This window comes from Labrus mixtus, chromosome 19 (genome assembly GCF_963584025.1).
Source record: "Labrus mixtus chromosome 19, fLabMix1.1, whole genome shotgun sequence".
Taxonomy (NCBI): domain Eukaryota; kingdom Metazoa; phylum Chordata; class Actinopteri; order Labriformes; family Labridae; genus Labrus; species Labrus mixtus.
Genome location: NC_083630.1, coordinates 4,723,571 through 4,748,617, shown reverse-complemented (window position 1 = coordinate 4,748,617; position 25,047 = coordinate 4,723,571). Strand labels below are relative to the sequence as shown.

Here is a 25,047-nt window from a genome sequence, read left to right as displayed (position 1 = left end):
CAGTGGTTAGCATAACAGCAACAAAGGTTCACCACCCAGAGCTGCTAGCAGTGGTTTTGCCACCAAGCTTCCAACCTGTTGTTCAGAGATCCCCTGATTATGTTTGGTGTGATGCTTCAGGTTTGATAAAAAATATAATGACTATGAGATTTTTTTTTCATCAATACATACATTTTTCTTGTATGACCACAGGGCAGAGCAGATTGGAGGAGGCAGCGTTCATGGCTTCTGTCAGATTAGTCATCCTGACTCATCCTGAACTGTTACGGCACTCGATATATCCAAGCCTTTCTAATGAAGCAGCCTTAACTCACCGGATCTGATGCCTGTTTGTCTGCTGTATAGTCAGTGTAAGGTGCAGGAAGGGGCTGGAGTTCAGGATATGCCTGTCAACCACATTAACAGATCAGAGCTTTTTTTTTTTCTGTACCTGACCTTGAAATTGAGGAAATTGTGAAATTGTAGACACCATTCCTCTGATTTGATGAAACTTGGAAGGTATGACTCTTGCTTGGATAAAATTGCTCTGATTAGCCTCGAAGGCATCTTTTAAAAAGAACAACATGTTAGCAGTTATTTTCATAGGCTGTAACTTTCTCACCCTTTGTGATGTGACATGTGAGGATGTTTAGTTTTGTGTTCACAGAAGTTTAAGTGTAACCTAAAGCCTTTTGGACCTTTCCTTCTTGCATTTACACCAAACTGGAGAGGAGACGATACTGATGGCCAACAGGCAGTTACATTCATTTGCAGACAAAGGATAATGTCAGGAAAAGATGCAAAAACGTTTCTTCACACAGACAGTGATGAGTTGGCACACTCTCCCAGCTGCACAGCTGTGCGCCAGAAGTCCGGCCAGGTTTCCCCTCTCTCTGGATCAGGAACCAACCTGAGAGCTCTGCATGGCACGGCACCAAAAATTATATTATCCCAGAGTTTTCATCACAGTCTTTTCATCAAGCTATCACAACTGTGGACCTGAGGGGAAGACATGCAACAGAGGGGAATAGCACCAAATCAACAAATCATCAGCAGGGCATTATAGAACATCCTATTTAAATCTGTAACTGATTGCTCGCTTTGAGACATGAGCACAGAGTTGAAAACTGTAAAAGACGCCGCTGGATTAAGTTTCTTCTCAGAATTAAAGTAATATTTGTAAAAGTTGACAATTGGGCAAACGACTGAAACTCATTTTTGCTGCTTTGCTGTGGTGAATCCCTTTCATGTGGTACTTATTCTCCTCTGTGTGACCATCGGACTCCAATGTTTTTTGGGACTTTTTTGATGCTCCTGCTTTAATTCTGACTTTTATAAATGTCCTCTCCCTCTGCGCCATGCATAAATAACCCCATGTTCCAGTCTAGCTCACTGCTGCCTGTCAGTTTGCCCAAGCACTCCCAAATACTTCAGACCTCTTCAACAGTCTGCTTACAAAGAGAAAAACCTGGAGACTCAACAAGCAGAGATAGATGGAGTTATAGAGGTGATGACACTCATATAACTGAAACCTTTCACACTGGCATTATCAATGACACATTCAAACCTTAACAGGAGCACTTCTGGCAGGGTTTGGGTTCACAAAAAGCACACTTTGTTGGACTTTGTTCTACTTGGATGGGTGATGTAAGAAAATGAGAGGGTCCAGTTCACAGTGAAAGCATGTTCTCTGACAGATGTATCCATCACCTACTTGTACATCCGATACCACGCTGGCATCTCCTCCCTGTGTAGTAGCCTGTTTAGTAACCATTTGTGTATTCTTGGAAAGCCATTTTTAGAGAGACAACAGAAGGGTTTAAAGAGTATCGGCTCTTCCAAGGTGCAATTATTCCCCACTGTAATTTTCAAGGAGCAATCCTACTCATTTCTAATGGCGCCTGGTTTGGCCTCTTGATTGCTTTCTGTAGACATGGATGGACAGCAAACGTTACGACTCGCTGATTAGTGTCCCAAATGTTTAAATCCCCCTGAAAACAGTAATTGGGTCATTTTGAACAACCTGCAAATTTTCTCCTCAGTCACATTTTCCAGCAAAGCTGGCAAACTATCGGACAAATATGTCTGTGGCTTTACAAGTAGTGCGAGTGGTACAGTGTGTAATTCCAAGGTGGTTTAACGTGTAGAAATTAAGTCCAAGTCTGGAGTGAAAACAGCATCTTTAATGAGGGGCAGATTACGGGTGCAGGGGACGGGTTTTAAAAAATAATTTGGATTGTAATGGCGTAAGGTGTTGACATTGAGCTTACAGCGATTTTTTTTAGTAATGGCCACCTTTCATAGCCAGATCCTTTAATACACATTGAATGATGAAGTACCCCAAGGCAGAAAACAGGGTGTTTCCTGCTGGATCCATGACGTATGATGTGTCTGCTTTTCAATGTTACATTCACAGCTTCAAAAAGGACTCACAAGTCCTTTATGGACTTGTGGACAAACTTCTGGTTAGACTTTCTGCTGCATCTTTATTTGTATTATTTTTTTATGATATTATATTTGTTAAAACTCAAAACATTGTTCTGCCTCCATACGTGGCTATGTTTTCTAAATGGGTCAGAGTTTTATTGGTAGTTACTGGAAAAAACAAATGTTATGAGCACAAGAAAAATAAAACTTTCACTAGAACCGCTCCTCTGGCAGGCCAGACTGAACCAACACACAAAATGAACTCCAGTAGATTTGATACAAAACAATAGTGAGTGAACAATCGTGAACAACAGAGTGAGTAACATGTATATAAAAAAAATAATGGATGAAATGGATGCAATGACAGAGCTTCATTTTCCCTAAATGACTCTGACGAACAACATATAAACTCAATTCTCTTGGGCAGAAGAGGTCGGGTGACATTAAACTGAGGTTTCCTTCTCACCATAGAAAACAAAGTTCCAGATGTTGGGATACAGAGCAAAAGATATCTCATGAAGAAATGTTCTTCAGATGGTCTCTTTACTCAGCAGCCTCTACCATCAGTGTGTGAATGTGTAGATGTGACCTGCAGTGTAAAAGCACTTTGAGTAGTCAGAAGACTAGAAAATAAATATACAAGCTCAAGTCCATTTACCATTTACAGAACACAAAGAGCTTTGTTATGTCCAGATAACATGATAAATAAGTCGACTTCTTGAGAAAAGCAGAAATGACCTGACATCACTGGAGAAAGGAGTAAACTAACTGTATGTCCACTTAAAGCTTAGGCACTCAGCAACACTCAGAACAAATATCCTGCAAAATTTCAATTGGACTAAAAGATGATCTGGGTGGATTCAGTCCAAGGTCGAGAGTCAGAATCAAGAGCAGTGTTTTGTTTTTTTTAGCCATAACTTGAGAATTTACCCAAGAGTAACAAGGTTAACTTCACTGTAAAATACTTTTCTGGCATTTTCATGTAGTCAGACGGCTCCTGTTTAATGTATGCATAATGCCTTCTTTTGCCTTTTTTTTTTTTTGCTTTTATGGAAACATTTTCCTTCAGATAGATAGATATATATCTATTTATATTCTCATGTCAGCCCCTGTTACACCTTCACTCTCAAGGAAACACTAACAGATCTAAACTTCAACCTGGTGGATATAATCACCCATGAGGTAGCTAAACTAGATTTCTCTGTTAGCTGTTGAATGACATGATTTTCACTTCTGGAATGAATAACAAGCACAAAGAGTTTTGTTTTAAACATGTGGCCTGCAAGCTCAAGGTGAGATAACACTGCTGACATCACTGTGACATCATCACGGTTATGTTTTCAGATTTGACAGACGTCCTCCAGAGCCACAGAGGTAATGACTCCACTGTTTTTACAAATTAGAACTGTAGGTACTTTTTGAACTCATATTTGTAAAATTTGTGGTGTGTCTCTCTAACCAAGAAATCTGGTGAAATTTCCTTTTAGGTTTTGAGTTAACATAACCCAGAGTTTCCTTTACGGGTATTAGAGTATCAGGTGTCATTTCAGGCTCCATTTTTAACCATTATAAGAATGGATTTCTGAGCTACTTTATCATTTAAGCCCAAGACTTGTTAAAACCTGCACAATGTCTCATCTGTCTGCAACTTCAGACTTTAAATACTGGTCTATTGGTTTTGGTGCCAGGCTTCAAAAACCATTATTTGTCAAACGCAAGTGACTAGTAAAGCTAGAAGGATTAGAGGGCAGGGAAAGCAGATGCCAGTGTAATTCATGAGCTCCAGCCTGACTTGAAACAGAGCCGTGCACAGAGCTCTCCAGCAGGGTCCCTGCCACCAACCCCCACGAAGTCGGACACCATGATTAATGTTGTGATCCTACCTGCTGGATCGTTTTGTACGCCCACACTGGACAACAAGGCAGGAGGAGTCTGACACAGTGAGCCAAAACAGAAGCTTGGGAGGAGGTCGATTATGATAAAAAGAGATGCTCAAGAGAAGACTCTGTCATTTCCCATGCCTGTAGAAGGCCGCTCTGCCCCTCGGGGTTTTAGACAACAGTGACAAGGTCATGGGAGGTAACAGAGGTTCACTTCAGGCCAGGAGGGAAACTTACACATTGTGTATGACCAAAGCAAATAAACCCTCCCCAACCTTAATTAAAGTGATTATATGACTGGGCCTTTCATGGGATGTTTGCACAAGCTGTTAGTGAAAGTTAACTTCCCCCGTTAAATTAAAATAAGCACAAATAAACAATAATTACACGGATCCCGAGCCCTTCATATGGCTGCTGCTGCTTAGTCACGTCCTTCGAATCACTACCTTGGATAAACCCCAAGGGAACACACAGCTGAGGACCTCAGAACCTATGACTCATGAGGCCATAATGTGACAGGTTTTATAATGGAAGTCAATGAGAGGGTATCAAGAGTAATCAACAGTGGCATGGCTATATACAGTAAGAATCTCTAACCAGGACAGACTTGGATTTCTTGGGTTTAATATTTGATTGAATGATCGTCCGTGCTGCAGAAGCCATTATCTCAAATTGATACCAACGTCAGCTCCGAGGCAGCTTTAGGATAAATGCGGTGAGACTAAAGAATGACACACAAAACCGTTTTATACCCAAGGTGTGATCTTGCAGGAACATGATACGATCTTTACAAGCATCCAAAACAAGGTTTACTGCACTGTAAAGTGTGTCTGCAGCAGAAAGGAGGTAATGGGTTTAACTTGGTGCACAGTGTGGCTGTAAAAATGTCTCTTTCAACAAGCAAAGCTGTGTCAGTGTTTCTAGATCCTAATTGCTTCCAATATAGCTTCACTATTTAAGGGATTTATTTAGTAACGAGGTTGGATTTATTGTGGCATTAGCAGAATTTAAGTGATTTATCAACACATGCATATTCTCCGTTTTCCAAATGTTTATTTTGGTGCTTTTTTTATGTAGAGATAGGACAGTGGATAGAGTCAGAGTTTGTGGAGAGAGAGAATGTGGAATGACATGTGGGAAAGGAGCCACAGGTCGGGCCACCCGCCCGGAGGACCACAGCCTCAGCTCATGGGGCGCACGCTGTAACCACTAAGCCACCGGCACCCCACAACAGCATTTTGTGCATTATAACTAATGTCAATAAGATTCTACATAAATATCAGTGAGTCTTGATTTTTAAAGGTAAAGCGTTCTGGTTTCCCTTTCTAGCACATCTTTAGTCTACGTAGTATTGACCAATCAACAGGTCATATGATGGAGAGCTGTAATGACATCCCAGCTCCTGTTTGCAGTAATCTGACAATGAAAGCGTTTAGATTTCCTGACTTTCATTAAAAGCATCAGAAATCATCAATCTCACCTCCATTCTTTAAACATTTTTTTTTTATTATTATTCTTCTCCTGACAAAGTTTACATTTTTATCTTTACAAATCTGCATCATGATGTTGACATTTAAACAAACCTAAGACCTGTTCATACAAGTAAATCACAGGAGAGTCAGAAAACTCATCCTGCTGAAGAGAGCCAGAGTGAAGCCTCAGTGTAACTCACTATTCACAGTTAAACTGAGACTCACCAGAAACAGATGAATGGCTGTCCTCCAGAAGATGTAATGAACTAAGAAAAGACAACGTTTATTTTGCAGAGGATTCTGAAGTTGTGAAAGTCCCCTCTCTTTTGATCCGAACACATGGTTGCTTCTTCAGTTCCTAATTGGAATGTAAACTAAAAGATTAAATGAGAAGAAGTCTTGGCTGAAAGTGGTTTTGCTAACCACTGGCTGCACCAGAATGCTCGACAAGTTGGTCATCTTTCCCAGAGGCTAACAGTAGATCCTTAATTGGACTTGTGGTTGACAGGTTGTTACCAGGAGAATCAGTTAGCGCCTGAATCTGTACAATGGTGGCATCACATTTTTAACTACCATTTGCCTTTTTATGGAGGTTTAGTTTGGGGAAGATTTTGCAACTTCCTGGAATCAACTTAAACTATTCACAGCAAAGAAACAGTCTAAGCTAACCATCTGAGATTTAAGTTTTAATGCTTTGGTTTTCATACTGATTAAACAAACAGGGTGTTAGTAAATATAGTTAGGATGCTCGTGGGAAGAGTTTGCTGCATTAAGGGCATGGCTAGCAGTTTAGCCCTTTTTCACCGTTGTGCCAAGTTAAGCTAACTGGCTGGTAACAGCTCCCTCATAACTGTCACTCTAAACTCATGCATGAACTGGAAAATTGCATGTTTATGTACAGGAGAATGCAAAGGTAGAACAAGTGTGGGTGTGAAATTTTGTGTGGTTCTGATCTTCTCATCAATGTTGAACTTTTGTGAACACTTTAATTTATCTAGTTTCTCATAACTGCTAATTGTTTAATTACCTCATTATCTTTGGCGCTTTAGATTTAGCAAAAAATGGAAACAAGAAAGGACATGATGAGTTCTTTAGGAGATGTAACTTTCTGAGGACAGTCCCATAAGCCAGAGATGTTTCCCATGTCAGTTTGATACATTTCTTTGGAGATAAGTACAGTCTTCAGACTCCACCATGCATTCAATGATTCAGACAGCCTACTTTTTGCAGCGAGCAGCCTCCCTCTCTCTCTTTTCTCCTCGCTCGCCGCGGCCCCTGAACCGGTGTAAACCATCCACAGTATGTTCGCAGGCTCGAGCTGTGTGCTAGGAAACATGAGCAGGGTGAGTTATTCATAGTCCCGGGCGCCGCGGTGCAGGCCGCTGGATAAAGCGGAGGAGGAGACGGCGGTCCGTGTGGTTTGAGCTCAGGATCTCAGGACGGGAACATGTGAGCGGGGAATGGGCGACTGCAAACAGGATTATTGTTGTACACAGCAGAGAGACACAGGAGGGTCCCGGGACAGGTAAGTGACCGAGAAATACTGACAAACTGAGGTTTGTTTGAGGAAGGAACCGATAGTTTGGAAACGGATGTAATAAATGATAAAACCACTTTACCAAAGTTTGAATGGACATTAGTGAGTTTGCGCTGCGCTTTATTCTGATATCAGTCTGCTTCATTTTTATTCATATAAGATCATTCAGATAGATATAGATATGGACTCAATCTCCACTGCCAGTTTGCTGTTTCTTTGTTTAATTCTAGAAAGCATCACTTCATGACACCGTTAATGTTTGGCAGCTGCTGATGGCACCACTTCACGGTGCGTCTGTCCCCTGACGGATCCAATATGTAGCCTGCACGGGAGAAGCTCTAAATTGAAAGTGAAGAGAAAAACAAAACGTCACATCTGAGGAGCATGAAGAGTTGTTTGTTTTGCATTACAACAACAACAACAACAACAAAAAAGAGCGCACAAGATAAAATAAACCATTCAGGCTTTACAGCGACGGGAGACCACAGGGCAGAGGAGGCAGAGCAGAAATATTCAAGATGCTTCAAGTGGATTTATAAAACACTTTTCTAAACTCATGTTTAGGTTTTACTGTCCAAACAACTTGGCTGTAGATTGAACAGCAATATGACATATGTTCCTTTGATTTAGTAAAATGAGATTAATATAATTTGATGTTTTTTTTTAATTTTGTTATAAGAATGAAAAGTCAGGTGTTTCACAAAATGAGTTTATGTGTGATACATTTTAATTGATTTATATTTATCTCTAATAATGATGCTGCTGTCTGCAATGATTTCTCCTGTGAAGCCCTTAAACGTAGTGAAATACACCCCTCTGAGTCTTCTGGATATTTTGGCTTAATGGTTTTACACAAATACCTCGTTAGAAATCGAACTTGCAGATGTAAATGTTTACAGCGAGCGACCTTAAAATGACGCATCACAACAGCTTTACGCAGTGACTGCACGATAGTGTACTGTACTGTACGTGCTGATAAATGCAATGTTTGGGCATAGAGGTGAGGGTCACCTGATTATATCCACATCAGAATTAATGTGTCAAATTACAATTTTACATGACGTTTGTGTTTTCTGGGAATGGTTATCAGGGAATAACAACTGCTGAAATTAACGTTATTTATGATGACTACCTCTAATGAAGCTTCAATTTCTTTGCTCGAGACGGTCTGTTACGTATTTTGTATTCTGTTCAAAGTCCTTAAATATCCTCCCTTTCTCCACAGGAGAGACACGGGGACATTGTGACACAAACGAGGAGTCTTTTTTTCTTCCTTTTTTAAATTTTGCTCATCACTCATATTTGGGGAATATCAGTCCAAAGATGAACACCATCGTGTTTAACAAGCTGAGCAGCCAGGTCCTGTTCGAGGAAAAGGCGAAAGAGGTGGAAATGAGCAGCAGAAATTATCTGGAAGTCATCGACGGGCAACATCCAGACCTCCTCTCCAGCAACCAGACCATCAGAGACAACCAGGGCATCAGACACAGACGGAGCGGGTAGGTGGAGCAGTCTGCCGTGTTTAACGCTGCTGGTCGGCATGCGAGGCTTGTACTAATATGTGGATTAGCTGTTATTTCACTTGGCACAAGTAAGCAAAGGGAGAGCCTGGAGTAAAATGCTGATTTTGTCTGGTATTCTCTCTTCACCTTGTGCAAAGAACGAAGCCAGAATAAGAAATATCAAACTCAGGATAATGTGTCTTTGGTCAAATTACTACCATATCACACCATTAAATGTCGTGAACTTAATTAAACTTTATAGGCATATGTGCATTAAGTTTGAAACTGAACAAATTGGTTAAATAGTAGTGTGTAATTTTCACTTTTACGCACAAAATCGGACAATTACGCGCGGATAAAAAGTAATTTTTTAACATCTAAAATGTCATCTACTTTTGTGTCACAGTCCGATAACGAAGCATCAGTCTGATTATCCAGTCTCTGCTGTTTTTAACGTTGCTTTAGTGCAACAGGATCTGATGGATCAGGGAATGGATATTTCCCGTTTTCCAGTCTGGGCTTCGTGAAAGTGTTGATGTTCACAGCTAATCTTAAAATTAATAAGTAGGTCAGCCTGTTCGGTAGCGTGTCTGCTGAAAGTCTCCATCTGTTTCCAAGAAATAAATGTCCCCTTTAACTTTCTGTGTGGTCTAGTCAATCACATCAGAGCCATGGGCTTTAGTTTTAAATGTATATCTGATTCTGTTTGGTTTCTCTTCCACGTCAGAAGGAGCAGGTGTAAGAAAAGTTGTAATTCAGATTATTTGTCATGTATTAATTAGAAGATAATTGGCACATATGGGGACAACAGAGGAACGGAGAGAATCCTCTGAGTATATTCTGAGTTAGTGAACCTGTGAGACTGTAAAGTGTCACCTCCGGGGAAGCATCAGTCCTAATGAAGAACATTAAATTACCAAACAGAGGTGTGTGCGTGTGTGTAAGTGTTTAAACCAAAGTTCAGAACACGGAGTAAAACGTCTTTTCGGATGTTCATACTGATCTAGATTACAAGGAAAATATTTGTCGAACATGAACCTCAGGCAGACTTGAGGTTAGACTAAAGTATGTTACATCTGCAGCCGGCGGAGCTTTTTGTTGAGATAAAGGGAGAAGCAGAGCACAGCACCATACTGACATCTACAGGTTCCTAAAACCTGGAGGGAAGGTGAGACTGGGACCCTCACAGCATCACATCATCACCAGACTGCCACAGAAGTACATTTAAATATTCTTTAAAAATACACATTTATTCATTATACATGTATAATGATTTCATGATATTTTCTGGTGATTTTGTCTTTAATATCTTCATCACAACGTCTTAAGAAGAGCTTTAAATTGTCATTACTGAGCTGCTGAGTTGGGACTTTGGAATAAATGTATTTGTATTTTCATCCCAATCCCACGGTATATATTCTGCTGTGATATTTTTACACCATTCTCTGGACATGTGTAACAGCTCTTTTTCTGTAAAAGAAAAACCAGAAGTATAATTTCAGCTCTCGGTCAGTCCCCTGGGCGAAGGCTTGGCTGTGACTCTGACCCAGCTACATTGTTCTTGGTCCACTTCTCCGGGGTGTGAAGTGTTCATCTGGCCAAACTGTCCACCCGGCTCAAATGTTTTTGTTTGTTTCATTGCAACGTGTTGGCGGTTTGTGGGACACGCACCGAAAAATAAACTGGCCGTTCCCCTGGCCCTGCTTCCCACTCTCTCTCTCTCCTTCTCCTGCTTTGTCTCCATGTCTCTCTCTCTTTTAATCAAAATCCATTGCTCTAATTGCAGCTTAGGGTGAGAAAATTGTACACTGTAGAGAGTGTTCACTTTATGTGTCATGACTCACAAATTCAGACAACATGCCGGTCTGCTCAGGTTTCCACTGGTTTGGTTTACGTCAACAAACAACATAATTCAGGTTCTCTTTATGGCTTTAAAACCAGATTTCATTTGGAGAAGGGGAAATTTAATCTAAACTGCTAGCTGACAGTTTATCCTTGTATAATGAACCACTGAAAAACAGAAACGCTACACCATACACCTTAAAAGAAAGTCTGAACGCTGCTTGTTGATGTGTTGGCAGGTTATACATTAACGGAAAACATCAACTAAAGAGATGAAAAAATCCCTCCAGGTTTAGATTTTACTGTCTTATAATTTCTGTCTGACATCTGTGAACCTGTTTCTCCACAGAGGTCGTCCCAGCGGCGGCAAAGTGCGACACAAGCGTCAGGCTCTGCAGGACATGGCGCGGCCGCTCAAACAGTGGCTCTACAAGCACCGAGACAACCCCTACCCCACCAAGACAGAAAAAATCCTGCTGGCCCTCGGCTCACAAATGACCCTAGTCCAGGTGAGTGCACCTTTTTTTTTGCAGCTCAAGAAAAAAAATCAAAGCTGATTTGATTATAAAAGTGAGAGGTATTTCTAAGCATTCTTGCGGGTATGAGTGTGATCAGCAAGGGGAAATTCGCACTCAGTATTTGAGCTTCTGTCTAATCAGGTCTGGAAAACTGGAGTTGTTATGGGATTAACAGGCTGCGAGTCGAAAGTGTTTTTACATCTTGAGATGTTTATTTTACAGCTCTCCTGCAGGGATGGTTAATGTTGTTTCTACCTTCTTCCAAATCCTACAAACGGCATTTATTTTTTTAATTTCACTCCAATGTAAAAAATAGCTGCAGTCATAAATTAAATGCAGACTTATAACTGTCAGTGGTTTCCAGCCTTCTTGATTTATCACCTTGAATAACATTTCTTCTTGATCACTTCCATCACAGTCATTTTAAGTGTTTTTTTTTCACATGAATCTTTATCCATCGTCAGATTGTTGTTGTGTTGCAGTTATTAACATGTGCTTTTAGTTGTCTTGCCCCCTCTTCTGATAACTCGAGAGTCTAGTGAACATCTTGACTTCAGCACCTGACAAACAGACCACTGATAGGGAAACCCGGCAGTGAATGTGTGTGTGTGTTTTGTGTCAGGCCCTTGCAGCTGTGTGTGTGTGTGTGTGTGTGTGTGTGTGTGTGTGTGTGTGTACAGTATCATCTGTTTGACAAGGTCACTGATACGGCCTCACAGCATCTGCGGCGGCTTCCTCGGGCCGTCGGCCACGCTGCTTAATCTGGTTCTCATTTTGGGAGCCTGATGGAGCTGTTTGTTTTGTTGAGGGCGAGCAGAGTGCAGAGGAATGCTTTGTGTTGGACAGCAGGGTGCCTCACACACACACACACACACACACACACACACACACACACACACACACACACACACACACACACACACACACACACACACACACACACACACACACACAGCCTCACACACGCATACTTTTGAGACTGACACCCAAATACCAGCAGCAGGGTCTAAGGTCAGAAGATGATTTTGTACAGGCGGCTACATTTACCAAATTTAATCTTGAAAAAGAAGTCTTCAGTGGGCACATTTGTTAGTCTTTAACTTTCTTTGTTTTTATGGTGAGTCATTTGGTCGTCAATTCAACATGTTTATGGTAAAAAAAGGTTTCAATGAAAGTGTCTGTAGTTTCTTCTATGTGAGAGAATGTAGCTTTGATCTCTTTTTTTTCATTTCTAAATGATTGAAAAGTTTAATTTATTTCTATATTGACACATTTTCAGACAAAAAAAAACGAAAACAGGCTCACCCTAAGATCTGGCAGCATGAAAATGATTTGTCTTATAAGTTCTTTTAAAAGAGGAAAATGACAATGTACTGTTTTTGTCCTTAAGGAGAAACCTGCCTTGGTTAAATGCTACATGCAGTTCAGTACAGCACCAACAGAACACCACAAAAGTGACAGAGACACAGTAGCAAATTACAAACAGCAACAATGAAAATAATCGTACAAATTAGAATTATTGTATAAATGCATGCTACCATCAAATTATTTAATATGCGTTTCATTTTGTAGCAGCCGTATGTGCCATTCCTCCTCGTTGTAGGAGGCCATGAACTACACATATCTTCCACTGTTTAGTCCAAACAAACCAGCCGCTGCTGCCAGTAACGTAGAACGCATCACTTCCTGTGCTTTTTCCCTGGAGACACCCACCTGGCAGCAGGTGTTTAAAACAACTAAATCTGTCATGTTTTAGCAAAAACAGCCCCTTTTTTCCATGTAAATGTTGTGATTATTTCAAAAAGTTTGTGCCATCTCTCCATCCCTGTTGTAATCCCTGCATGCTGTCTCCTCTACGCTTCAGACGGGACAGACAGAGCACGGCTGAAAGAGCAGCTTTGGCGGCTGTGATGCAACATTTTTTTTAATATCTCTGGGTATCATCTGTGTGGATCATAATCCCCCCCCCCCCCTTTCTCTTTTTCTCTCACTCCATTGACGGCACATCTTTCCTCCAGTCCTCATTAGCGAGCCGCCCACATCTCGCCTTGTCTCGCCTCCCCTGAAGCCAAGCCACATGTACAAGATGCCGTCTTTCCCCTCGGTGCGCCACAGCACTGGGCTGGAGACAAAAAGCATGTGGGATGGTCTTAGTTAACGAGAAACACGATACAGAAAGAAGGGATCAGAAAAATAAGTACTCTAGCATAAGGCCCCGTCACAGCCTGTTCATAAGCCACTTGATGTCTATTGAGCATGAAAAGTTATTCTAGTATAACATCTAATGGTCTCCCTTCCCAGTGAAAGGAAGAGCGGCGGCTCAAGTGTCTTTTTTTATTGCATCTTGAAGACGCTGTTGGAAAAAAAGGGTATTATTGGAGCGAGGCTGCACTAGTCCAGAATAAGCACAGTGAACGTACATCTCGTTCAGAACATTAGTAAATGAAACGTTGCATTCGCTGGCGGTTTAACGCTCTGGGTGTTAAATGTTTCTACATGGTGTTGTTGCAGAAGAGATGCATGCTGGGACGTCTCTCCCCGGAGCGCCTGGGATGTTTCTTAGAGCTCAGTTTCAGAGAGCTGCTCTGCAATCCGACTCTGTTTTCTGTCTCTCTCCTCGAGTCCCTCCTGGTTTTTCTGAATGAGACGGATGGCCGGCAGCGAGCAGACGTTTTCATAAAGGATAGTCTTTGTTTTGTCAGGGATGTGGAGGTGTTTGAATTCAAAACAATAACACATGTTTCTGTTTGCTATGTCTTCCCGCTTCCTTCTCTTTCTCTCAGGTTTCCAACTGGTTTGCTAATGCCAGGAGGCGACTGAAGAACACGGTCCGGCAGCCAGACCTGAGCTGGGCGCTCCGGATTAAGCTCTACAACAAATATGTGCAGGGCAACGCGGAGAGGCTGAGCGTCAGCAGTGACGACAGCTGCTCAGAAGGTACGGCTTCACGACACCTGGGCAGGAACTTCTCCTCTCTGTTCAGAGTTAAAAGACGCTTGTTTTAAAAAAAAAAGTACTGCTGTGTTCATAGTGTAAGTTAGAAAGTGATCAAAGAGGATCTTTTCTTAATGGCAGGTTAAAGCATCGGTTATTACAGACTTTAAATCAGGATAGCCTAATCCCTATTGCACAGATTTTTCATTTATTTGGCCTTTAGTCTTTATAGGATGGGACAGATGAAAAGGAGGGTAAATACGGGGAGGAGAGAGTGGGGTAGACATGCATCAAAGAGACCGTTTAGGGAGTTGATGCATCGAGGTGTTTGCTTCTGACCTCTGAGCTAACCCAGCGCCCTGATTTCTACATTTCTTTTTCTAATTTCTCTCTCCGTTTTGAGTCCCCCAACACATGTCAAGTGATTACTTAACATGTCACACTTAACGTTCCCTTTAAAACAGTGACAAACAAAAGGTTGCGTCACACTCTCGATTAAACACAATCCGCTCCGATCCTCTACCTTGAATTAGTGCTGTTTTTACTTTGTCGGTTACATAAATAACTCGAGTTCTGAGTCCAGTAGTTGTGCCAAGATCATTATTTTTAACCTCCACAAAGAGGATTATGCAGGATTACAGGAAAACTCAATGGAAGGTGTTTTTTTTATTTTGTGTTACACAAATTTCTTTTTTGGTTCCAAACACTCCGTGTAGTTAAAGGAGGCAAATGTTCAATGTGATCCAGGGCGCCGTGTTGTGATGGATGAATGTACCTAAACACTAAACATGGTCGCTGTGCATTTACACTTTCTCCATCATATCCAGCACAAAAAAAATGTGCGAGTGATCTGATTTTGATCTGTGAAGTTTTAATTATGGTTGCTCGTTATGGGATCTTAGGAACATGTGTTTAGACTCGATGTTGGAAAACAGCTTCATCCATCACTCTGGTTGCTGGTCACATTAAAAACATCTAAACCGCTTGAAGATGGATGGGTCACTACACCCTGTGTGAACCTGATGCCCTTTGCACAGAGTTATGGACTAAATCCCATTACATCATACATCTAGTGCCCAGAAATCTTAATCCAGCATTCGGACCTGAAGAGAGGCCAAAGGCGCCGTGTGCCCGTCTTAAAGCTGGCCGATGCTACACAGAGCCTTGTTCTCGACGCATAAAAAATGGGTGAGCGTGTGAGCCAGCCGAGCGACGCCGAGGCCGGCGTGCTGTGACACGCTGTCATTAAGACACCCCGCCAAGCCAACCTCTGACTCGCAGCCTACAATTGTAAATGAGCAGCTCTCTCTGTCAGCCGTGTATTTACAGAAACAGCCTCCTCTAGTCACTGACAGCACTGAAAACATGGTCAGGAAACAAAAAAAAAAATACAAAACACGTGTGCTCATGCAATGAAAGAATGAAGAGAAAGGAAGAGCGCTGTGGTGTCAGTGATCTCTAATTAAATTTTTGAGGAGGAGCGGCTGGGCTTGCGGCTCGCAGAGGAATGTGTGCATGGTGTTTGCATTGTGTCCGCCACAGGCCACTGTACCACCGGAGGCTCTGTATATCTCACCGACTCTTCTCCCTGTCACATTATGGTTATGAAGCTATCCGCAGCCTGCTTCCACTTCTGACCCATGAGCTAAAAGCCCTCCATTATGTTTTTAAGCCTATGCTTTTGTTCCAGGAGCTATTTATGGGGCCAAACCTGACCCCACTGACTCTGCAAACATTCTTCTGAAATCGGCTTGTTTTGTCTTAAATCCAAAGGAGAAATAAAAAATGAGGGTCTGGATGGGACACGATGTCATTGGTGTGATAAAAGGATGTCTTATTAGCAGATTTAAAAGAACCTTGACTTGTGATCATTAGGTCAGATGTGTTATCACCTGTGTGGTTTGAGAGGAGAGGCTGGACTCGACCTCAGACATCACAAAGGGAAGGAGAGCGAGTACGCTACCTCCATGTGTTTCTGATAAGTGGCAGCCATCATTTTAATTTGGCCCAGACTGAATCAAAATTACATAATTACTTTCTTGGCAGGGACAGTATCTAGAGTGAACTTCTCCCTCATTTCCCTCCTGCCAGAGGATATCTGGTTTTTCAGTGCAGCGTTTTATCTTCCCTGCTCCTTCCTTTCATCAGGTACAGACCTGATGTGTGTTTTAATTCAATCGCTTCGACTGCAGAGCACCCTGGAAATTATTTATTTCTTCAGGGGGGGAAAAGGGGGCAATGTGTGCTGGATTCTTGATGGAGAGGAAATAGGCTACCGATCTGTTCTGGTTTGGTAATGCGTCACAGGTCTCGGCCGGGCTTTCTGCTCTTGGTCTCTGCTCTCACCCTGGTTTTTAGATTGAAGATTAGCTAACCAGACTCGGAGAGAGGCAGGATGAATGTACAGGAGCTAGAAAAGCTTTCAAGAAGCACACTCTGAAGAAAATACGGTTAATGGCCATGTTTATCTTATATATTACATCGTTTGATTCTTGTCATTATTAAAATCAGTGTACAAGAATGAACATTTGAAACATTTTAGCTGTGGTTTAAATATACCCGGGGCCTCCATTGGCTTGATAAATAAAGTGATGATTTATTATTATGAGATTATGAGTAGTTGTTAATTGCACAAAAAGGACAATTTAAAATTGTATGAAGTAATAAATAGATGCAGAGATACATACCTTTCCAAAAAAATGTGTAGTTAAAAAAAAGCTCCATAGCTAACACTTGAAAAACTTTCGTTTTGAGTTACACTTTAAATATGATTTTTTTTATTCTACTTTTATTTTACTGGGTGTTTTCCATTCAGATACAAATCTTATTTCCTTGGCAGTCCAGGCTGAGAATGAGGCACTTAAAAGTATCAAATGAAGTGCAAACAATTTGCTTCAATAACTAGAATTACTAGAAAGAAGTATTGGGGGAAACACTGACGGTCATCCTTTGCTTTTGCCAAAATATTTCTGCATTGCATGTAATCTTTTGTCTGTCTGATTTTTTTCCCTTTTATAGACGGAGACAACCCTCAGAGGTCACAGAGCGGCCCCGAAGAGCTCAACAAGCCCATGTACCAGAGCGTGATCAAGAAAGAGGGCTCCATGGGCATGGCCATGGGAATGGGGATGGGAATGGGAATGGGAATGGGTATGGGAATGGGTATGGGAATGGGAATGGGAATGGGAATGGGGATGGGGATGGGAATGGGCGCGGGGCTTCGCTCAGCTGCTGAAGCCGCCTCACTCGCCGAGGACTACGTGTCTCCACCCAAGTACAAGAGCAGCCTTCTCCACCGCTACCTGAACGACTCGCTGCGCCACGTCATGGTGGCCAACGCTGTCATGGACGCCCGCAAGAGGAACCACTCCGGCTCCTTCAGCTCCAACGAGTATGACGACGAGCTGCTCTCGCCATCCTCCTCTGAGGCCGAGGCTAACTTTGTTTATCGGGCTGGTAAGGAGCCACATTTCTTACATTCTTTCCTTTTGAGCGTCTCCCTCACACACGACATCCTTCACTTTTGTTCTTTTTTCGTCCCCTCCATCTGCACATTTTGTTTTAATTCCTGCAGCTGGTCCATTATTTCCAAACTGTCTGCCTCCCTACACGTCCTCCTGCCTTTCTCTTTGTATCACAGTGCCGCTGCAAACTGTTCTCTGATAATGCCATACTTTCACAGATTTGGTATAGAATGATTGCCAAATGTGATTCTTGTGGTTACTGAAATGGTGATGCAGTAAAGAGATGAAAGCGAGCTGCAGTGTGTGCACACAGCACAGCTCGTGTACAGTCACCGCGCACACACTCACACTGGCTTTCTCTCCCGAGCAGAGAAGGAATTCCCTCCAGCCAGCTCCTCTGGCTGGGCTTTAGCCGGCCAGACACAACAAGGCCATGTGGAACATGCTCGCTTTCAGGCTACTGTTTGGCATGCCTTTGATCCTGCCATGAGGTCCTGCTGAGAGAGCAGGCGCAGGTCAAACAGGCTGTGTGTTTGTGTGTCTGCAGACTGTGTGTGTGACATGTAAAAGCACACATTTCTGTTTCAAATCACCTTTAAAGAAAAGTCTTTATACATATAAAAGGGAGAATCTCCTGACATGGGTCACTAGTAGTTCACATGAAATGTGCTGATGTTCTCATGGTCAGTGGAGCTGAAGGTGTTCGGCCTTGTGCTGCTCCCTTCACAGAGTCATTTTCTGTTATTAATCCGTCTGCAGAAGGAAGAACACATTCCAGAGATAGATAACACCAGATGAAGCTACTGTTTTATTGTCCCATCTTGCTAGATGTGTGCGTTTGCACAAAATGTTCTGTTCTTGTCCTTTGACACGTTTTGGTAGGAGACAATCTTTACAAGGGTTCAAAGGTCATCTGTGTTGCACAGAAAAATTTACAATAAGATAAAAATTTGACCAGCTAAACATAGAAAAGTAAAGATGTAGACAAAAGTGTTCTGAAAATCAAGAATGAAAAGATATAATTTAATCACTTATCAAAAAGTTCTTGTATATTATTGTTTCAAAAGAAGCATCGTACGTATATAAGCAGACTCCCAGCATGCATTGCTGGAGAGTTAAAACTTTCTAGAGATGTTTTGTTACGTACTGAAAATGTGACATATGTCCTCTGACAGCTTCATGTGTCATCTTCGTTTGACTTTTTAATGACTCGTGCAGAGAGCCCATTGTTGAACTGAGACATATTCTCATCGCATTACAAAAAGTTTTTTTCAAATGATTCTGATGTTTTCAGAAGTTGTGAATTGAATGTCCGGCCCTCACAAATCACAGAACTCTGCATGCTGCACAAGTCTTTCACAACTCCTCAGCTCACTCTCCGTCTGATCTGTGAACAATCAAGGTTAGATCCGTCCAAGTTCTTCTTCAGCTGAGAACAGTGCTCCTTTTGTTCAGCCTGACTTCATAACCAATAGTTGTGTTTTCACTTTTTTGCTGGGCACACAGACGGGACCTGGAGGGGGCGGATTTGAAGGTGTAGCTGATGGAGTGACAGAGGGGTGCCAGGGGCTTTGTGTGGAGGAAGAGCAGATTTTATTGTGTTTCATTCAAGGCTTCTACAAATGTGCTTCATATTATCTGAGTGTGAAGCAGGGAGGAAGGGAGGGGACGTATCTGGTTTGTATGAAATGCATCAGAAGGCTGAGACGGTTACAGTCCTCCTGATCGAAAAAGTTGAAACCCTGTGACCTGAACGAACATCGGACGTTTTGACATTGAAGCACCTGCTGGGGCTCACAGATGGAGAAATAAAAGAAAAGATGGATAGACCAAGTGAGACTTATAACTCCCTTTTCTCCGAGACTTTAATAAGACAAATCCCCCAAAACGGATTAATTCACCTGGCCGGCCTGCTGTTTTTAATAGAGTAACCTTTTTATCTCTATGGTTAATATAACTTCTTGGCACTGACGTCTCCCTCTTGGATTCCTCTGGCTCGGTTACCTTTATAGAAGTGTTACACTGTTACATGCAAGAGAGGCTTTTCATTCCACACATGGAAAGTTCTCCGAGGCGCTGTTGACTCATGGGATCGAACACCTGCCGGGGCTCTCAGATGGGATTGCCCAGTTGTACAAAAAACTGAAACAAAGAAAAGTCAAGAAATTGAGTTTTTAATTTCACATCTGATTTTGCCGACTCAGACTGAGAGGCAGGCAGAGAAAGATCGAGAAGCTCAGGTTTGCATCATTTCCTTCGTCGTTTTTCATCCCGTGGCAGCACATTCCAAATATTTTGGTAGTGAACACATTCCTCCTTTACAAATAGTTTTCTGATGTTTTTGTGGGAACAGAAAAATCGCTCCCCGAGTAGCAGATTTCACATAAATCTTGCTTGTTTCAGTTATTCAGAGGGAAAAAAGGAATAAATCGGATTTAAACTCGGAGAATGTTCCCCTGCTTTCTTTTTGACAATGATAAAAATGTCTGACATTTTCAGGCAGAGGAGAGGAGAAGAATTAGAACTTGAGTGTAGGCGCACAAACGGTGTCTTTTGGCACATTCTTTTGCATAATTTCTGCCTGTAAAACAATTTGATTGGTCCGTCGAAAGTGGCGTGCCTGGCAACCATCATCCCATTGGATAAAAGTCCATTAATGGGCCAGTTGGCCGCTGTGGCCGCAGCCTGAGCCTCTCAGTGTTATCTGTGACTACAGAGGGCAGTCAGACGTGGCAGGAGATGGAGAGTGTAGATTTACCCCAGTGGAAAACTACTTCTGCTGGCTTGAAAGGACTCACACACTCCTGCACACACACACACACACACACACACACACACACACACACACACACACACACACACACACACACACACACACACACACTCATGTACCATTCGAATGCACACACACACATCCAGTACAAACACCCACATGCACACACACCTACAGTTCAAAGCCTGTGGGGAATTTCATTGAACACAAGGAGCAGTAGAATTCCATCACACATGCCAGGGGTTTCATGCCAAATTACCCTTTAATGGGATATTAAATGGCAGGAATCTGGCTCCATGTTATTCTTCTTGCTCTGTACCAGATTTCGCCCCGTCCGATATCATATAGATCATTATACGCTAAATAACTCACAACGTTTCTGCGGATGGAGACTGAGAGATCTCGGTCAGACGTTTTACACGAGGTTGACAGTGGTTGACATTTTCTCAGGTTTGCTCCTTTATGCACTCTGGTCACAGCTGACTAAAGAAGCCTGATGGAAGAGAGAAAAGTGGCCAAAGATCCTACTGATGTGGAAAAGCAATGATATAAAAAATATATATATTAGACTACCACAACATTTGATTCTTCTTTTTCTTCCTCCTTTAAGAGGGGAATTGCAGCCAATCAGAGCAATATCTCCAACATTTGAACGCGATTGTCCACGGCCAAAATATCAGTTGGTCAGTATATATATGCTTGCTTGATTTAAAGTACTTTTTATGAAAATATTATGAATAGATTTATCTGTGGAGAGCATGTGTGCCATGTTGCATACTATGTGATTACTGCACCACCATCTTCAATGATAACGTCTTACAAAGCCAGGATGGCATCCTTGTACTCATAATGTTTTGAATAACTATCTGGATTAATGCACTTTAAAATGAAAATAGAGTACCTTGAGACAGAAGAGAAATGTAGACACAATAACTGACTCTGCCATGATTTCTCTTTCTCTCTCAAAATGTGTTGTGTGCATGCTAAATGCTAAAATTGTCATTTCTATATTGCAGTAATTAAAGAAAAGAACCAATGGAGCCAGCAGGAATGTGATTAGTTTTGCTCGTATTTGGTTTGGTTTTATTCTGGATTTGGTTATTAGACTATTTTTGATCCATTGGTGACACTTCATGAAAAGTCAAAGAAACACCAAATTGCTAACAGTTTGTCCTCAGGGGGATCTGAATGGGTGTACCAAATTTCACTGCTATCCATCCAATCGATGTGAGACAGTTCACTCAAAACCAAAATGTAAACATCATAGTGGCAGTCAAAGGCGTGTCACCAAAGCCAGAAGCATTCAACCTCTGGGGACGATCAATGAATCCATACAATTCAACAGAAATATATTCAAATAGTTTTTGAGATTTTGTTCTAAAATGCTGTGTAGCAGGTTTACTATTGTATGAAATAGCAAATTGAAAATGTGAAAAGTTATTAAAGGGACTATTAAAAGAAGCAAAGGGTATCCATGAGAAAGATTCTTGGTTGTACAAAGCAGCAAAATGATCTTTATTTCACAGCATAAATGTGTCTCATTTGTAAGTCAGGTGCTTTTCAACACCTGTATTTTTCTTAGAAATACGTTAAAAGAAATTAGAAGCGTCTTACCACAGTCACTGAGGGCCTTTCAAATGAGGTCACAACGTGTGCCAGACTGTTATTGAATCCTGGAGAGTTCAGTGGCCCTTTAGAAAGGTCTGGATCCGTCCTTGTTAAATGGAAGAAAAAGTAACCTTAATGTGGAAAAAAAAAAAGAATGTTTGGATTTCTGGTCTAGAGGTAGAAAGGTTGAAAGATCGGATGTGATAAAAAAAGATTTCTATCAAGGCTGTTTTCATATTTTTGCCTAACAAGATTTAACTGGATTTCCTTTACCATTAATGTGTCTCTTGTTTCCTCTCCAAAGAGAAACCCAACTGTGATGATTTATACAGCAGCGTTGTTGAGGGATGGAAGCTGTTGTGCCTGCTTTAAGATGTGGAGTTTGCTGACTGATGAGCAGCGGTGTGAATTACTGTAAACCACAGAGCAGTGCAGAAGACAATGCTTGACACGAGGCCGCTCAGCGACAATGAGCCACTCCCGGACAATGATAAATGATCCTCATCATCTGAGGAATCCAGAGATGTGGACAGACTGGCCACGATCTGCTCTTTCCACAGTTTAATAGGAAAAGGGAAGGCAGAGAAAGGGAGGAGTGGGTTAGGGATGTTGTTCCAAGACTGTAGCTTTTGCCAAAACTCACTCGGTTCAGGTTGGACTTCAGGAATCAGAGTAGCAGGAACAAAAAGAGGAGAGGTCAGATCCTGAGTGGAGTTTCTCTAGCAGTGGCATGTTGGGAAAGGACAGCATGGTGGCTGTGACTAAGAGACAGAGATTGTGGTTGGAAGAAATGAGACGTGTGTGTTTTCTTGTATTTCCTCTCACAAAGATAGGGAGAAAAGGGAAATCCGCCAGACTGAGGTCAGTTGACTAGACCTCACTTTATTACAGGGCTGCTTTGGGAATCGTAGCCTAACTCCGATTGAGGGTTTGTGTTAAAAAAACAATCAAACTGATCCCGGGATTAAAGTGCACCTGCTTTAAGTTGTGTCTAACCATGTAGATAGTTGTATTTTTAATATCTAACTCTGTTAAACAGATGATGAGAGTTTAATTTCTGCTCCTCAGAGCATTTTAAAATTTGATTTTTTTTTCATCAAACTTTCACACTGAAAAAAAGCTGTATAACAAAGAGACCTGACAGCTGCTGTCTCTTGTAGAAGAATGTAGTTGAACCAAAAAAATCAACACTAACCAACCATATTACACATAGGCCTCATAATGCCATGATTATTTTGAGTAAATAAGGCCAGCAGTTTTGTGTTTTGCTGCTTTAATTGGGTGGAACAAATTCCTGCAGACAAGTTTTTCTGTTATATTTACAGTAGCAAACGTTTCAATATGAAGGCGACCAGGAGACATGGGGTTTAAGTGTAGAACCTGTAGTCAATGGATAAGGAGTTGACTTTTTTCATGGTAGGCATTGTGCCTTAAGTATGTGATGTAACATAATTACACTTGTTCCATAGTGTTCTTTACTTTAACTCAAACCTGATCATTTCTACTGAACTAACCACTAGACCACCGGCGCCCTAATCAGAATTATTTTGATAATGTAAGCCAATGATACTTATTTTTTCATACTTGACCACTTTGTTTTCTTTTTTTCTGACTGGATGTTGCATGTTTAGATAGATAGATAGATCCTTCAATAATCCTTTACAGGAAATTACAGTGCCACAACAGCTTCAAGACAGACATAACACCACACATTTCATCAGATAGCTTCCATACTTAATAAGTTAAAATACAATAAAAAATACTAAAAAAAGTGCAAAGTTATTTTTGTGCATTGTAAAACCTTATAGCAGCTGGTATATCATAAACTTCATCACACTCACTTCACATTTTGAAGTTGTGGGCCACATCGCTGTTTTTGATGTGTGTGTGAAGGCATTGGCGGTAAAATAGAGGCCCTAAATAACACGACATAGTCATGACGTCATTTTTGCACTCTGTCTCTAAAAGATGGTGATGTGTATGAAAGGCTGTGAAGTGTCCTTTGGGTGTGGCTGCTCTGATGGTGGGAACGACGGGGAAGTTGGCAGAGGCGAGGAATAATCCTGGCACTGAGCTGTGGTGCAGCTTCATGCGAATGGAAAGGTGGATAAAAAGATATGTGGGATGTTGGCTGATGCCCACTAAACAGAGTCTGGGTGTGAGGCAAACAGAGAAGACAGCAGCAGACTGAGGCAGTGTTCATCCTGAGGGGACGCGGTAACAGACTGTGTTTATACACTCAACTGCCTTACATAGACGTGGAAGAGCGAGGAATAACGTGCTCTCTCAACCTGATCGTTTTTGAAATCCACAGCACGACAAGGCTCTCACACAATCAGCTCTTCAGATTCCCAGCTGCCATGCCGAGTCAGGGAAACCGAGCCCCGCTCTGCCTCGGTCCGTATAAAACACAAATTGTTTCCATTTTTAAAAAAAACAGAGTTTGTCTCGAACAATAGGCTGCCATTGTGCGTTCCCACGGGATGAAGGAGAGGAGAGGGAGGTTTAATGAGAGAGCAGAGGTGTGACCGAGCGAGGACACAGAACACACACACACACACACACACACACACACATACACACACAGAAATCCCCAAAGAGTGCGAGACGGTTGTTCAACCAACCACTGTGAAGAATTGCAACATAATGATGCAGTGAGTGCATTGTAACGTATCATTTGGCCTCCAGGTCCCAAAAAAAGAAGATATTTTCGAACACATGAAAACACTTAAAAATCTGAATAATGTTTACTTGCGTTTTTTTTTTTTTCCTAACGTGTGTGTGTGTTTAGTTCACCACAAACTGCAGCGGTTCTTCCCCCCGAGGATAATACTCTGTAAGCTGTGAAGTAATAGTCTCATTCTGGAACAACTGTCATGGCTTGTCCCTTTTTATTACCCCGTGGTGTCAAAGCAGCGATAACAGACTCCTCTGTTCATCGTTAAAGCGGTGGTGTCATAAAGTCAGCATCTCAGCGATGAGCACGCTCAGGGTTTCCCTAAAGAGGGCATGAATCTTTGGAAGGCTGACTGGAGAATCGAAAGTTTGACTGCTTAAAGTTTTGTGATAAATAGGCTGGTCACTCAAGACGCTTTCAGTCTTACAAAGAAT

The 25,047-nt window shown here is 41.8% G+C and overlaps 1 protein-coding gene across 2 annotated transcripts in view; it reads left to right on the top strand.

Moving 5' to 3' along the window:
* Positions 1-7,168: 7,168 nt before the first annotated feature.
* Positions 7,169-25,047, top strand: part of mkxa (mohawk homeobox a) — a 28,407-nt gene continuing 10,528 nt past the window's right edge. For both annotated transcript variants that reach the window (XM_061064490.1, XM_061064489.1), the window contains exons 1-5: positions 7,169-7,283; positions 8,521-8,794; positions 10,989-11,148; positions 13,941-14,094; positions 17,110-17,547. In XM_061064490.1, coding sequence (XP_060920473.1) covers positions 8,619-8,794; positions 10,989-11,148; positions 13,941-14,094; positions 17,110-17,547 — 928 coding nt within the window. In that variant the 5' untranslated portion in view covers positions 7,169-7,283; positions 8,521-8,618. The remainder of the gene's footprint in view (positions 7,284-8,520; positions 8,795-10,988; positions 11,149-13,940; positions 14,095-17,109; positions 17,548-25,047) is intronic.